General features: G+C 39.2%; 1 protein-coding gene across 3 annotated transcripts in view; it reads right to left on the reverse strand.

Moving 5' to 3' along the window:
• Nucleotides 1-1,586: 1,586 nt before the first annotated feature.
• Nucleotides 1,587-15,116, reverse strand: part of nat16 (N-acetyltransferase 16) — a 45,511-nt gene continuing 31,981 nt past the window's right edge. For 2 of the 3 annotated variants that reach the window (XM_041984865.1, XM_041984864.1), the window contains 4 exons: nt 9,902-10,127; nt 8,566-8,790; nt 8,127-8,461; nt 1,587-6,705 (listed from right to left, as the gene is read on the reverse strand). In XM_041984865.1, the coding sequence (XP_041840799.1) occupies nt 6,477-6,705; nt 8,127-8,461; nt 8,566-8,790; nt 9,902-10,117 (1,005 nt within the window). In that variant the 5' untranslated portion in view covers nt 10,118-10,127 and the 3' untranslated portion in view covers nt 1,587-6,476. Of the gene's footprint in view, nt 6,706-8,126; nt 8,462-8,565; nt 8,791-9,901; nt 10,128-11,358; nt 11,420-15,116 lie in introns of those variants that run through there. The other variant, XM_041984866.1, reaches the window with a different exon arrangement.

Raw genomic sequence — 15,116 nt, forward strand, 5'->3', positions numbered from 1 at the left:
TGGTATCAAAGAGCAGGGATTTGGTGTAGATTGGTGTTTCAGTGTTGGCTGATTCTTTTTGGTTAAACATAAAAATTTGAGGGGCCTCCGCAGCCCCACTGAGGGACTAATAAAGGTTTCTTAATGTTACTTTTATTATTATTATTATTATTTTTATTATTATTATTATTATTATTATTAGTTTCGCTTTAAGCTGTATTCCTAAAATTATATTTTTAATCATCTACATATTTCCAGGTTTCCACCACTAAGTACTGTGTAGTATAACGGGACAGTGAGGATGGTGTTAGTTTAAGTTTATGAGACAAGTACATATAAATAAACAAGGCAGTGTATAAGCACTCTCGTAGAAAGTTATTTTTCATTTATAGGCGAGGTCGTCTTTCATCATTAGTTGGTGGCGGTCCAGTCTCGGCTCAAAATGTCCAGCCCTGCAACAAATGACAACATTTGAAATAGACGTCCCTAATTACGTACGTAAGGGTCTTTTGTGTACACTGTGGATACTTTGGAAAGAAAAAAATATATTTTTTTGTTGCTTGGGGAAAGATGGATGTCACCAATAGATGGTGCTGTATCACTGACAGGAAATGGGTATATAGATGAATTCAGGGCATGCAGTAATTAACAGGTGTGAGATTGGATGTGACATCTGAGCGATTTATGACAACTCAAGTGGTCATGGCGTTACATCGAAATTCACTGTGTCATGGCCATGAAGTAAAAGTCACAGGTTTTTGCTGTAAGGATCATCTACTTGTTTACTGTTTACACAATATTTAATTAGATTTTTGTGTCTAGAGTAATAGGCCCGTTGGTAAAACATAACTTGTATGTGGAACACCAAACTTAGAGGGGCCACAGCGTCCACACCGAATGGTGAGAACTCACAAAGTTTTCATCACAGACTTGTCAAGATTCTTAGGAGCAACTTTGAGAGCCATACACTGATCTCACTAAGAGGAGTTTGTTAAAAAAGGTTTTTGGTCTTTGTCAGACACGTGGCCTAACTAGCCGACACGCCCTCCCTGCGCCATATTGGTTGCATCTCGGATATAAACAAGGATTAATAATCCCACCCCTTTTTCATACAACATAATTACTCAAGCTAATATTTCAGTCTGGCATCAGCCTGTTAACCACAAACTGTAATAACATAGATGTCCTTACAAATTAAGCCAAATATAAGCAATTAATTTACCAGAAGAACAATAAGAATGAAGGAGGAGGAGAAAAAACACATTTGAAGTACAGTAGGCCTTCGCGCCACCCTCAGCGCTCGGGCCTACGGGGGAATTTCTGCTGACAACAGTCTTCACCTTATGTCCCTCTCAATGACCTGGAGAAAGTTCTCCACACCTTTATCAGTTTTGGTCTGTGCTTCTGGAATGATTATATTAGCATAAATCAGTCTTCTCTGAAACAGTGACACATACCTCCATTCTAGGATCCCTGTCCACATTTTCCTGCTGACTTCAGAAGTTTTAATGAACGGTCTGTCTTTTTGGATAGATCTTACAAACATGAGGAGACAAGGAGCTCTACTGGGTGTTAAACTAGTTCCAAATAATACAAGCCATACAAAATCCATTTTAATTCCAGGTTTTAATGCAACAAAAGAGGAGAAATGCCAGAGTGAAAGAACATTTTGTAAAGCACTGTATGGTCCTAATTTGTTGGAAAAGAATTAACTTAATATTTGTCCTAAATGCAAAGTTATAGGATCATAAAGGTAATTACAACTCATTCTTTCCAACTCATCATTAAAACACTCCCAAAACAGATTATTCGTCCATCCAGTGGAGCTGAACAGAGCTATGCATACATGTTGCAGACTTGGACAGTGAGATAAATTCTTGAGGAAAACCTTTCAGTCTGGGATGGAGGGACGGAGGATGACTCTGAGATTTCTTTTCTAATTGGAATCCCTCCGTAGAGCTTTGGCCAGTCAATGAGATGGAGCCCTGAAACTGTTTTAGGGGGTTAATCTCCAGTTAAACTGCTGCTTCCAGACAACAAATTTTAACCTTAAATACACCAAAGTTTGATCATTTAGATCACCCGTCGTCTAAATGATGTAAGAGGAATTACAGCTTTTTATATGTAGAACCCTTTTTCAGGATCTGACATGTAATCCGGTCATTAGTTAAAAAGCTGTTACAGGTGTGGGCTGTAACAGGACGACCAGAATTAGGGGCAAACCAACATCATCTGTAAAACCTATGATGGCCTGTGAGTTAAGTGAGTCTGTTTACATGACCATTTAAATCTGATAACTGGGAGTAATCAGATTACTGTAATAATCAGAGCTGAGACATCTGAAAATGTGGTATCTGAAATGTGGTATTCAAAAAGCCCTGGTCTACATTTTCCAGTCTATTATCAAATTTCTTCCAGAGTATGTAGTGACATAAGTTCCTACAATGTTTTTTTGTGAATAAAAACAACAATAATTGATTAGAAGAATTTAGTGCTTTGTTAGAGAGGGTGCTGATTGCTGGCCGGAATGGTCTCCAGTAGCTTTCTGTCTTGCATTGGACTGACGAAGCCTCACACTGCTTCTCCACTTTGTTATGTAGAGGATGAGAACAATTATCCATTATTTTCAGCAACTTGTGCAGCATCCTGTTCTGGACAATCAGCTGGAGCGGCTCCAGAGTCATCCTTAGCACAGAACCAGCTGTTTTGATAAATTTGTTCAGTAACTTTAAGTCTCCGACTCTGACGGTTCCCCAACAGATGGCTGGAAACCTGATTGCACTTCCCACAACAGACTTACAGAAGATATGCAACATTTTGGTGCAGACACTGAATGATCTTCATTAAGAAGTAGAGTCTACTTTTACCTCTGTGTTGCATTTCAGTCTAGCCTGTTGTCTAGCTGATCCCCAGGGTACTTGTATTTCTCCACCGCCTCCACCTTTTCTCCCAGGATGCTTTGTTCTATTTTGTTTGGGTTGAAGATGAGGTCATTGTTTCAGGACATTCCAGTCTGACCAGTTCTGTCTCTGATATACCCCATGACTAAATTCCATGAATAAGCTGGGCTCAATCATGAATAAGAGTGGAGGTGTGACGGGAAAGGTGTGGCTCATTGAGGTGTGGTCTGTTCAACTAAAGGTGGTGGTGGTGGTGGAGTTCCTGGAGCTGGTTGTCTAACTTTTCCCAGTAGTAGTTCTCCCTGCACTTCTTAATCTTTGTTTTGAGTTGGTTTTGTGTTGTCTTCAATAATTCCGTCTCCATCCCTGAAAGCTTGGTGATCCAGAGTTTGTTAGTGGGAAATCTCACTGTTCTTGTTGGGACAATCCTGTCCACACAGAGGTTGACATAATCTGTCACCCACTCAGTCATGTCCATGTGGCTCCAGGACATTCCAGTCCGTGGCCTAAAAATACCCTCTCAAAGCATCTTCAGCTTCATTAGACCAGTTTTAACGGTCTGTGTGATGACTGGTTGCCTTGTTGATGGAGGTAAGAAGAACCACATTATGGTCTGATCTTCCTAAAGGAGGATGGGCAGAGGAGCTGGATGCATTTTTAACATTTCCATACAAATAAGTCCAACATCTTATTTTTTATCTGGTGGAGCAGCTGACAAACTGCTGGAATGTTGGTAATGTAGCAGAAAGGTTGACGTAGTTGAAGACCCAGAAACCGCATCGTTAGGATAATGTATTTGGAGCCGTACCAGGGATGATATAAACCGTTATCACAATAAACACAGATAAACTCTCTGAGTAAATAATATAGACAAAAACTCACATCTAACAGTTCCATATCCCTTGTGCAGGTCTTCTCCTTTACAGTCGCATGTCCAGGATGGCACCAATGGTGGTTAAGAAGCTCTGCATTTCCACGTTCCTTTAGCTTTCCTCTGATTTTCTTATCGCAGTCTACTCGTACAGTCTTAGAGCAGTCTATAAACACATAGATCCGGAAGGTGCAGCCATGTCTCGGTGAAGCACATTCTTCTTTTTGAGACCTTGTTAGACACCTCGGGCTCGTCCATTTTGTTAACTAGTGATCTCACGTTACCCATCGTAGCGTTTGGAAGAAACGGTTTGAATTTTTGTTTTGCTTTACTTTACTCCAACTTCCTGTTGCTCCACACTATTAGTTTTTTTCTTTTGTATTCTGCTCACAATGCGATGGCGCTGGTTCCACATTTTTAATGGAAAACGTTGAAAAGATAGAAGTAATGCAATTTTTTTGCATATGCACAGACTTTTAAAAACTAAAAAAAAAGATCATTTATATGGTTCTACATGTAGGAAGACATCGAAGTACTGGAGCGAAATCTACATGTGTTAATCTGATTTCTCTTAATCATATTATTCTGTCTACATGATCACTGGAATAATCTGATAACTCCAGAAATAAGACAATGATCAGATTTTTGGTGCTCATGTAAACAAGCTCATTGATGAGAGAAGCAGACAGAACCAGATGGATTAAGTTCAAACATCTGTTCGGTCTCAGATGGCCAATCAATGCAAACGAATAATCACCTGAAACAGGACGTTTTTGTAGACAAACCGAAAGTACTACATAAAATTTTTGACATAAGTCAGTCAGAAATAGAGGGTTATACAGTTTAAATATTTGTACTTCCTAAAATAACCCTTCAATAGTTGGGTTTCACCTGACGTTAACAGGAAGTGGTGGTCAACTTCACCACTGATGGTGGACCAGAGCGCAGTGACGCTTGTCCTGTTTCTGGTTGTTCTAATGGATCAGATCCTGAAACTGATGAAGGTTCCTTCAGGGTTCCTCAAGAAGTCATACAAAGGGAGAGCAAGCCAAGGATTTAATTAATAATAATAATAAAAAAAAAAAAAAAAAAAAAACATTGAGAAGTGTCTTGTGAACCTCTGATTGCGATCAGAAGGAGCTTGGTCAGATCATGTCAGAGTTTCAGAGATCACTTTGTTAAAGGTTTGGAAATGCCTTTCCTTCAGCGGGTTAGGGTCCTTCACTTTTAGCTCATTTTAAATTGAGCTAATGTTTTATCTTCATCCACCAGGATGTCATAGCAATCTTTCTGATTAAGACGACATGAACTGGACTCCTTCAAAGGAACTTATCTCTGCCAGTCGCCATAGCAACAATGCTATAAAAACTCCAAAAGTCATACTTCCTGGAGCAGAAACAATGCAGGATTTGTCAGTAGAGGTCTTAATTCCTACTACTTCTACCATCCACACACTTCAAGATTTTCTATGTTTTCTTCTGCTTGGCTGTGTAGAAGCTGGTCTGAAGCAACAGACAACGTAGAAGAATCTATGACGTAACAAAGATCAACTTTTTAAGGTCTCTAGAGCTGAACTCACATCTAAACTGAGGAAATACTCAGGCAACATCTCAGATCTTCCTGAACATCATCGCTTATGTTGGTTTGGTTGACCACCACTTTGTTGACAGAAAGTACGTGAACCTACAAAGCTCATGTGACTGAAACTCAACCATTTGGATCTGAATGCCTGTAAATAAAACTCAGATCTGTTCAGATAAAAATAGTAAAATAAGAAAAACTGCACAAGTGTCTAAGTTTAACTGCATATAGTCGAACAAAGAGCCCTGAGATGGCCGACTGTATGAAGCTGAATCAAACTGAATGAAATGGTGACTTTTTCTTGTTTGTTCATATTTATATTTCTGGTATCTGTTAGACTTTGAAGTGTTAGCATTCTGTCTCAGATTAACTGAGCCTAGATTTTTCTTACAGCCTAAGAAGTCAATTTTATTGCAGCATTAAAATGAAAATATTAAATTAGTAACATATATACAGTAAATCTTTATAAACACTTGAAATGAAAAAGTCAGGTGTGATCAGGTATCTGAGCATGTCCTAAACTTTTCCTCTGAATGTAGACTGACTGTAGCTCTGATAAAGTGCCTTTAGAGTTGTGCAGATTTAGAAACCCAACTCAGACTAATACACACTCAGATGTTGAGTATTTACAGAAAGAATTAAAAGGTCTAAAATTCTGTCAAGGTACAAAAAGGGTTTAGCATAAGAAGCGTGTTTGCATGTTTGAACTATTTTTAGGTTGCATCACTTCTACCAATTTTTGAGTTTTTTTCTAAGCTCATAATTCTAATGAATGATTTCTGGTAAACAGGAAACAGGAGCTACGATCAAAGACACGCCTGTAATCATTTAATCACAGAAACTAAACGATGAATAATTGATTCTGTGTCTGGACCAGGGGATTCACATGTAGGGGCCATCATGCAACCTTCACCTCACCTGCCAACTGACCAGCCGCTGACCTGCTGGAAAGACCTGACTATCGTTCAGAAGACGAAAGAATTAGGTGATTACAGGATGTGTCTATGACCTTTAACCTTCCTACCATTTATGGGTTTGTGCGTTAATGAAATCTACTGCATTCTCTGAAGTTTTGTTTGCTTGGTTTCTATCTCCTCAGAAAAGAGGGTTGTGTTTTTCTTTGTCTTCATCATCATCCCCTGTAACTACACTACATCTGACTCCACCACACACTGCTCGGTGTACTCCTTCACCAGCTCAACATTCAGGACGTTATGGCAGAATTCAGCCATGGGCTTCCACAGGGGGGGGTCCAGGAAAATCTGGCACATCACGTGACCCTTCAGGGTGGCGGTGTGACGCTGCAGGTGGCAGAAGAACTGCTGCTGGGCCAAATTCAGGTCTTTACCAAAGATGTCGATATTCAGGTAGTACCTGGATGGAAAATAGCACCAGTTAGCTGAGAGGAAAACAGCCTGCAAACGTAAAAAACCTCTGTTCAAAACTAAGGGGATGAAATTAGTAATGGTCTGACAGGTTAATTAAAGTGAAAATAAACAGATTCCTGCATATACACTTAATGTCATTCATGTGCACACTTTATCTGACGTGCACAGATCCAATTTGGGCTGCATTTAACCTCTTCTTACTAAGCCCTGTTCTTCTGCCTCCTGTTTGACATTAAATTAAGTATATTTACACAACTACAAGTGCTGCATGTATAATCTTGGTCTCAAAAGAAAGCTGAGACATGTAAATGACTACAGAAGTGTCGGAATCAAGATGTGTTGCTGTGTCAAAGTGGAAGATGTAAATGGTTATCTCCTAAAAGAAAACCACATTCCTAAACCAGAGGATAGTAACCCAATTCATGTAGGAATGAAAAAGTTCAAGGAATTAGGAAAGCAATCCTACTTCAGACATCTTTACTAATTAAATGTCTTAGGAATTTGTGATGTAGCCCGAGGACTTTGTAAAGATGTCTTAGGAATTAGTAAAATATCCTAAACATGAGTAAAGTAATCCTAGGAATAAATAACATAGTCCTAGGAATGAGCAAAGTAGTCTTAAGAATGAGTGAAGTAGTCCTAGGAACTAGTAAAGAGGTCCTGGGAATAAATTATATAATCCTAAAAATTTGTAAAGTAGTCCTAGGAATTAATAATGTAGTCCTAGGAATTAGTAAAGTAGTCCTAGGAATTAGTACAGTAGTCCTGTAAATTAGTAAATATGTCCAAATAATAAGTATTCTAGTCCTAGGAATTAAAAGTGGCCATAGGAATTTGTGTAGTCCTAAAACAAAGTAGTCCAAGGAATTAGTAACGTAGTCCTGGGAATTAGTAGATTAGAGCAGAATCATAGAAAACATTAATGGAGTTTTTAGAGCTGGAATAAAATTTAAGACAAGATTTATGATTTTGGCTGGTAGCTGTGGTTTGGGTACGAATACTTTTTTAGTTTTTTAGCTGACCAGACCATAATTACCATAACTTTGGTACGTTACATGTTAGGATTACTGTTTCCTGTTGTGTGCAAACATCTTCTGTACTGTACTATCTACTGCTGACCCCTGTACAGTGGGGGTCTTGTCAAGAAGAAGTTAATGGTTGTGGAAAGCTGGGTCATCTGGATTTTAATTCAAGTCTTATTTTCTTTTAGTTATTCCAAAGTGGGAAGGATGATTTCTATAACAGACTAGTTCACCTCCCATTTATTTTAAATTATAGAGACAATTCTTCAATATTTGTGTGTTCAAAGTTACTCAGAAAGTTTAGACAGTTATAAATCTTGTAATAAGCCTGTTTTCTTTCTTTTGTCTGCTGCTTGGCCTCATTAATGAAAATAAAGATCAGTACCAGTTGTCACCAATGGGCACCCTGAAGGGGAAGGTACAGAGACTGGCCACCGAGGGGCTGGACACATCATCCACCATCCAGTCGATGTCCTTCTTTAGCAGGATGGCGATGTTACTGGCCAAAAGCTTGAACGGCTGCCAGTCTTGTATGATGGTGGAATTAGGAAGGACCCCCTGCATCAGGTCTGTGGTCAGATACAGCTGGGTAATGGAAGAATCATCAAGACGCACGGGTGAATGGTTGGAGGACAGAGAGGAATAGATGTCTCTGCTCAAACTGAACTCAGACAGTCGTAGTTTCAGGTCTTCAGCTCTGAAGCGAACCAGCAGGATACCCTGAGGACGAAAAGTCATTGTCAAGATTTACTGTAATACAGACTCAGAGCGTCACAGCAGCCATGACGGGTCCGAACCTGGAGGAAATATCGTGGTGTTTCTACCTGCTTAGTTATGAGGCGGTACTTTTGAAAGTCCTTGGGTCCCATCTGGTCATCACGGGTCAGCCGGCTCACTTTCACCTCCGGGTACTTGGATTTGACCAGCTCAGAACAGAAGCGCAGCAGAACTCCGGCCACACCCTTTCCCCTTTCCTGGGGTGCCACACGAAGACCCTCCACCAGCATGGTCTCCCCATCATCAATCACACACACTGACTCCAGAGCAATCTGCCAGATATTAGTGAGTTTAATAGTGTTTATATAAACAAGATTAAACCAGAAACCTGAAGATGGTTTAAACCAACGAACTAACCAAGTAAATAAATGACTGATTCAGCTGTCTGTGTTCCTATCTGTACACGTTGGACCTTACTGAAAATAGAAAGCACACATTTTAACATCAAACGGTTCGTTAAAACGCTGCTGTCAATCTCTGGTGGCAAAAACAAGATGGTGATGCGTACAGTGGCTGTGCTCTGTAACATAATGCAGCAGAACACCAACGGTTTGCATCCAACATGGTGACAAATTATTGAATTAAGTTGATCCAAAATCAGCTACTGCCAGTTAAACACATAGATTGGAGGTAGTGGTGCTGGTGGGTGTCCCTTCCTGTACTGTCCACTGCACTCATTATGTCAACTTTAACATTTAAACAGACAAGAATATTCCATCATTATTGATATACAAATAAAAAAAAATAACACAGACAGTAAAGCACGTAACTCAATTTAGAGGGTAACAATGATAAAAGGTTAAATTTGTGCTGAATATAGATTTACTGTAAGCTGTCTTTGCACACTACTACTGTGGATCTGTTAACCCGGAGAAAAGTGAATGTCTTGAGGAAACTAAAGCTACGTCAAACTTTGAGAGTAGAAAACTGATCTCAGATGGCTCCAAAACAAAGGACTTTCAGATATGTTTACGTTTGAGAAGAGTGAAAAGTTCAATCAAATTTTTACAGTACATGAATTTTACAGACTTTTCTTAGAATGTGGGAGATATCTGAAAGCTTCTATATGCTAGCTAAGTTTTAGATAAGAGATTTCAGTCATCTGGGAACCAAAGTCCCCACCCTGCGACCTTTAAATGATTAGATGTGTTTTGGTCATGAACGTCTCCAAAGATGGATTATGTTTGTTTCTCAGAGTCATTACCCTCTATAATGACATTAATGTTGATGTTTATCTCAGTTTAGTAGTAAAATGACTAGATAAATAAAACTTAAGTTCGATAAAGTCCCTCTCAATGTTTTCTAGAATATATTCAGGAAACGTTTCTGCCATCTTCAGACCAATGCTTTCTCATGTATTTCCATGCTGTATGTCGAACGTACCACTTTTCCTTGTTTGCGGGCCAGTATAACTGTACGGTTGGTATCCTGCAGCCAGCTGGAGTATCTGGTGGGAAGGTAGTCCAGGCCTCCATAGATGTCCTGGCTCATTGACATGATTTCATCAAAGTCCTCCTCAGTGGCCACAGCGAATTGGAGGCCAGCTTGGGCCAGGGCCTCTGGGAGCTGGGGCATAGTCAGGCTGGTATCAATCTTCATCTTTAAATAACTGAAGAGATAAAAAGTCAATAAGAGGTTATTAAGAATTGTGTTATTGAAGTCAGATTAGGATGACGATCCCAACCTGGTAAACCTGTCTTGAAACACAAATGGTTCCAGTGTAAAGCAAAGTAATGAAATTGTCCTTGAGATTTGACTCTTTGGAATTATTATGATCCCTAAATCAAGAAAATAATGTTCATAATTAATGATTAAAAAACAAAAGAAAACAAACAAAAGAAAACCAAAAGATATGGGCTAACCCAAAGGAAACCAAACACGTGACTGCCACAAGAGATCTATCTTAATGTGAAGACTGATACAGGAAAATTAAAATAAAGACACCTAGTCACAGATCAGACAGCTGGAGGAGAGGGAGGTGGAAGAAAAGAAATAGATTTAACAAAACTGATACAAGGTGGGGTATCTTGAACCTTTGTTACTCCCTGGTTCCTTATCATAAACACCTATTTCCTATATTTTCTGCAAGAAAAATTCACAAAATTTCCGAAATAAAACAAAAACAATAAACTTTCACACAGCTCCTCAAAATACTGTTTATTCATCCCCATGATAGTGTTTATTCATCCCCATGTACACATCAGGTGTCTCCAGATGAGATGAGCGTAGCATTGTCAACACCTGATCTTTAAATAAGAATATGAACTAAAGTCCCTTTATCGAGTCTTGACCACAGATTCCAGGAGTTGGAAGTATTTTTTCTTATTTAATTATGACCAAAAACAATGCACATGATGAAGTACAAATAAACATTTTGTAAAAAGAAAACATGAAATACTATATAAAATCTAAACAAAAGGAGAAAATAGAAAATTATACAACAGAATTCTGCAGGGTCATGATAACATACATGTCATCCATAAACATCTTTTTACTTTCAGCATTTACAAAATTACAGTGAGGTTGGAAAGCTTTCTGAAAGCTGCATCAGAGACTACGAACATTTAGAAAGACACCTGACCCAACCCGTGGAAAACACCTGCAGACACACCAAAACAAGTTAAGCTGAGAGACAGCAAACCAGCAAAACTGAGATTTCTCATATTCAGTTTTTATGTCTACCCAACTTCCTCTTTCTAACTTTATCTACCTGTTTCTATCTATATCTACCTGTTTCTACCTGTATTTATCTGTTTCTCCATACGTCTACCTATATATCTATAGCTGTAAGAATCCTTTTAATCAGAAAAGAGTTTTTTTTTAACAAGTTGTAATTTTACCTCGATGTGTTAGTACTGGAACTTCAGTCTTCTCAGAAATGTAATCTAACGTGGATTGTGACGTGCCTTTATGAGCTGATGGTATCCCAGAGGCGTGACCAGCCAGGCAACCTGACAGATTTTTACCCAGCTGGTCAGGCCTCCTGCCTTCCGGTGGATCCTTACAGCTATAAATGGAATAGACTAAATTAATCTAGTCATGCTATCTACATCTATAGATAGATAGATGCAACTACTTGTTTGTGTCTATCTATCTATCTATCTGTCTGTCTGTCTGTCTGTCTGTCTGTCTGTCTGTCTGTCTATCATTTCTCCCTGTTTTTCTGTATCTATCTGTCTCTACCTGTTTATACCCGGGTCTCTCTTTTTCAACTGTGAAGAGAAGACATGTTTGACAGGACGAGTTGCAGCAAGAAAGCCATTGCTAAGACGTCTAAATAAATAAGAGGCTTGTCTGGGCAAAGAAACACTCCCACTGGATTACTGAAGACTGAAAGAAGGTATTACGAACTGACGAATGAAATTTGTAAACTTCATCACACAGGACGACGAAAGGATGGTTCCAGTGTATGGCATCAACTGTCAAACTTGGATGAAGAAGCGATGGGGCCGGTTTGCTTGATCCAGGGTTGGTGACCTGTACAGAGCCAGAGGCACCCTGAACCAAAATGGCTACCACAGCAGTCTGCAGCGCCATGCAATACCCTCTGGTAAGCGCCTAGTTGGTCAGGGGTTCAACCTACAGCAAGATAATGACCCGAAAGTCCAAGCTATGCCAGAACTACCTCAGGAAAAAAGAATACGATGGTAAGCTTGAAAACCAGCACAGTCTCCAGACTTAAACCCATCGAGCTGGTTTGGAGCGAACGGGACAGAAGAGTGAAAGCAAAGCAACCTACAAGTGCCACACATTTTTGGGAATTTATGCAGATATGGGAAGAAATTTCCAAGCAATATCAGATTTCTATTGTAGAGAGAATGCCATGAGTGTGTTCAGCTGTTATATCTGCCAGAGGACGCTACTTTGATGAGCCCAAAGTTTAAAATATATTTTTGGTCTATAAACTGATTCCATTATTTATTTTTTAACCATTTGTATTTTACTTTCATTTCAGAGTGAAATGAGATATGAAACTGCATAATTTTCAATAAATAACTGGAAAAATTGGGGTGTTCTAAAACCTTTGACTGGTAGTGTATATATACTTATTTACCTATGTGTTTCTACCTGTATCTATTTATATCTACTTATTTCTATCTGTTTCTACCTGTCTCTATCTATACCTACGTGTTTTACGTGTACCATCCTGTATCATTTTACAACTTCATGTTTAACTGTGTCTACCCGTTTCTACCTCTGGGTTCTATATCGACCCCATGGAAATATTCTGGAAAGATATTTCAAAAGGGTTAAAGTACGGTTCCCTAAGAACTGCCTGATGCTTGTTAAAGGTTGAATGTCTGGTGAAAAAAATCCAAGAACATTAGCAGGAGAAAAGATGAACAAGACTATTTCCACAAAATCAAAGCAAAGAGAACTGGAGGTGTTGGGACTGAACAGTTTTGTAGTCCTAAGAAAGTAGGGATCCTAAAGATTGATTGGTGGACTGATCAGTTCAAATTTAGTGGGCGTATTTGGGTAAATGAAGCTGTGAGAATCCCTTACAAGCCTGGAGGGCAGTGTCAGCTGGTCAGATCCAGGTTTTGGTTCAGCTATTTCTTTTTTCTTTTCATGTTTCAAAGATGACACCAGGACTCATCGATCAAAGTTAAAGGTGATCCAGCTAAACACTGGTGTTTGACTTGTTTTAGCCAGAAAGTAAAGCTTCTACCAAGGAGAAGAGATAAAGAATCTTCTGGAAGTCTGTTAGAAGATGTGAATGCAGCCCTGCATTCTGTAGCTTCAAGAACCACAAGGACCACAATAGAGATTGAGATGATATACATGACAACAGCAGTAGTCCTCCAGGCTAAAAGAAGCAGTATCTCCTGAGGATTTAAGATGAGGACATCACAGAAAGAAGTTAGCCAGTTATCAGAGCAACATAAAGGTCCAATAAAGAAAGAACTTTTTAAGAAATACAAACGCTGTTTGTATCCGAGGCAATTCATCCCATCAACCAATCTGAAAAGGTTCACCAGAGGAGAAAAACTCAGGAAAATAAACAGGATGTTTACCAAACCAGAAACACAGTGCCAATATACCCTGAGATGGTCCAGCACATAGACAGGTATGGTGGTCATGGACCACCATAACCAAGAGGCTGGAACTAGAGGAACGTCTGAGGAATGCTGAGTTTGGTTAGAGGTTCCACATGGACGTTACTTCCAAAGGTGGAGAAAAATAATAGAGCTGAAATCCCTGGGGCTTCCAGATCCAGACTCATAAAGGCGTGATGGCTACCCAACTGTGGACAGATGTATGTAGTAAGACAGCAGCATCAAGAAGCTGAGAAAATATACCACAAACTAAAAGAGGAATAGATGTGAAGGCAACAGTAGAGCTGTGTTTACTGAAGGGACCAAAAACTGATCCCAGATCAAACCCTCGGAACATCAGAGATCTTTGTCCCAGGAACAGCTCAGATACCAGGTTTAGAACAAATCACACAGTCTTGCACTTCTAACTTAAAAATGCCAAATTAATACAGATTTACTCAGAAACCTGATTTCCAATAAAATAACTGAAATCTAAAAGAAAAATAATTCATTCAATGGAAAAACAACAATAGTTATACAACATTAGTCTATTTTCTAATGAAACTATTGGGTTAAAAACCAGTGTTATGTCCTCCATCTGAATACATATAAAAGCTGAGTGAAATACCACAGGGTAGCTCTAACAATAACAATAACAGTGGGCTTAAATCTGCTGGATTGTCTCCGGTTTTCTAAACTGCTGGCATGTAAAATGCATGTCCATGTTTGTCTGTTGGTGTTTAACTTGTACAGTAAGTTTATGTTAACAAATGAACCCTGAAAACTTAGATAAACAGATAAAAATAGAGCTTTGTGTGTGATCTGTGTGAGGAAGATGACTAAACTGCTGAAATATAATATTGTTTTTGCTATCATACAGTACACTACGTCATACTTCTTTTTTGTGTGCCAATAGAAGAGAGTATTGATTAAACTTGTTCGGTCTCATAGATTAATAATTGTTTAGCAGATAAAAGCTCCATTCGTTCAAATAATCTATCAGTGGGCCATGTGAGCTGTCAGGGCATTTACAGAGAAAACACTGTCTGCTCCCAGCGGACAAACACATTTATACGCTGCAGACGCTGGGATTTTCCCATCATGCTTTGAGATTAACTGTCAGGCTTGGCCAATCCTGCCAGTGGGAGTGATGTGCTTTTGTTTTTGTCTTTCAGTCGCTGACTCTTTGTTCGTTTCATTCTCCCATGCTTGTGCTTGCTTCCTGTCTTTGGCTGGCAGAGTACTCCAGACAAAATGGAATTTGGCAAGTTTGCAAAGAATGCCAACCTGCAAGCAGCTATACAAATGTGAGCTCAGCGAGGTTTGGGTTGTGATGTAATAATACCTGTGTGAGACAAAGCTGTTTGGATGTAGAAGAAAACCCAGCAGAGGTTAAGCCCTGCAACATCACCATTTAAAGTTTTATTTGCAGCGTGAAACTCCACTAGATTTTGAGATGTTATCAGTCCAACAAAACAAAATCTTAAATATTCTGCCTCCTGCTCTGATAGCAGGAACAAAGTAGAATTTAACTTAGGAATAATACTCACTCCATACTC

The sequence above is a fragment of the Melanotaenia boesemani genome, chromosome 5 (genome assembly GCF_017639745.1).
Source record: "Melanotaenia boesemani isolate fMelBoe1 chromosome 5, fMelBoe1.pri, whole genome shotgun sequence".
In the NCBI taxonomy this organism is placed as follows: domain Eukaryota; kingdom Metazoa; phylum Chordata; class Actinopteri; order Atheriniformes; family Melanotaeniidae; genus Melanotaenia; species Melanotaenia boesemani.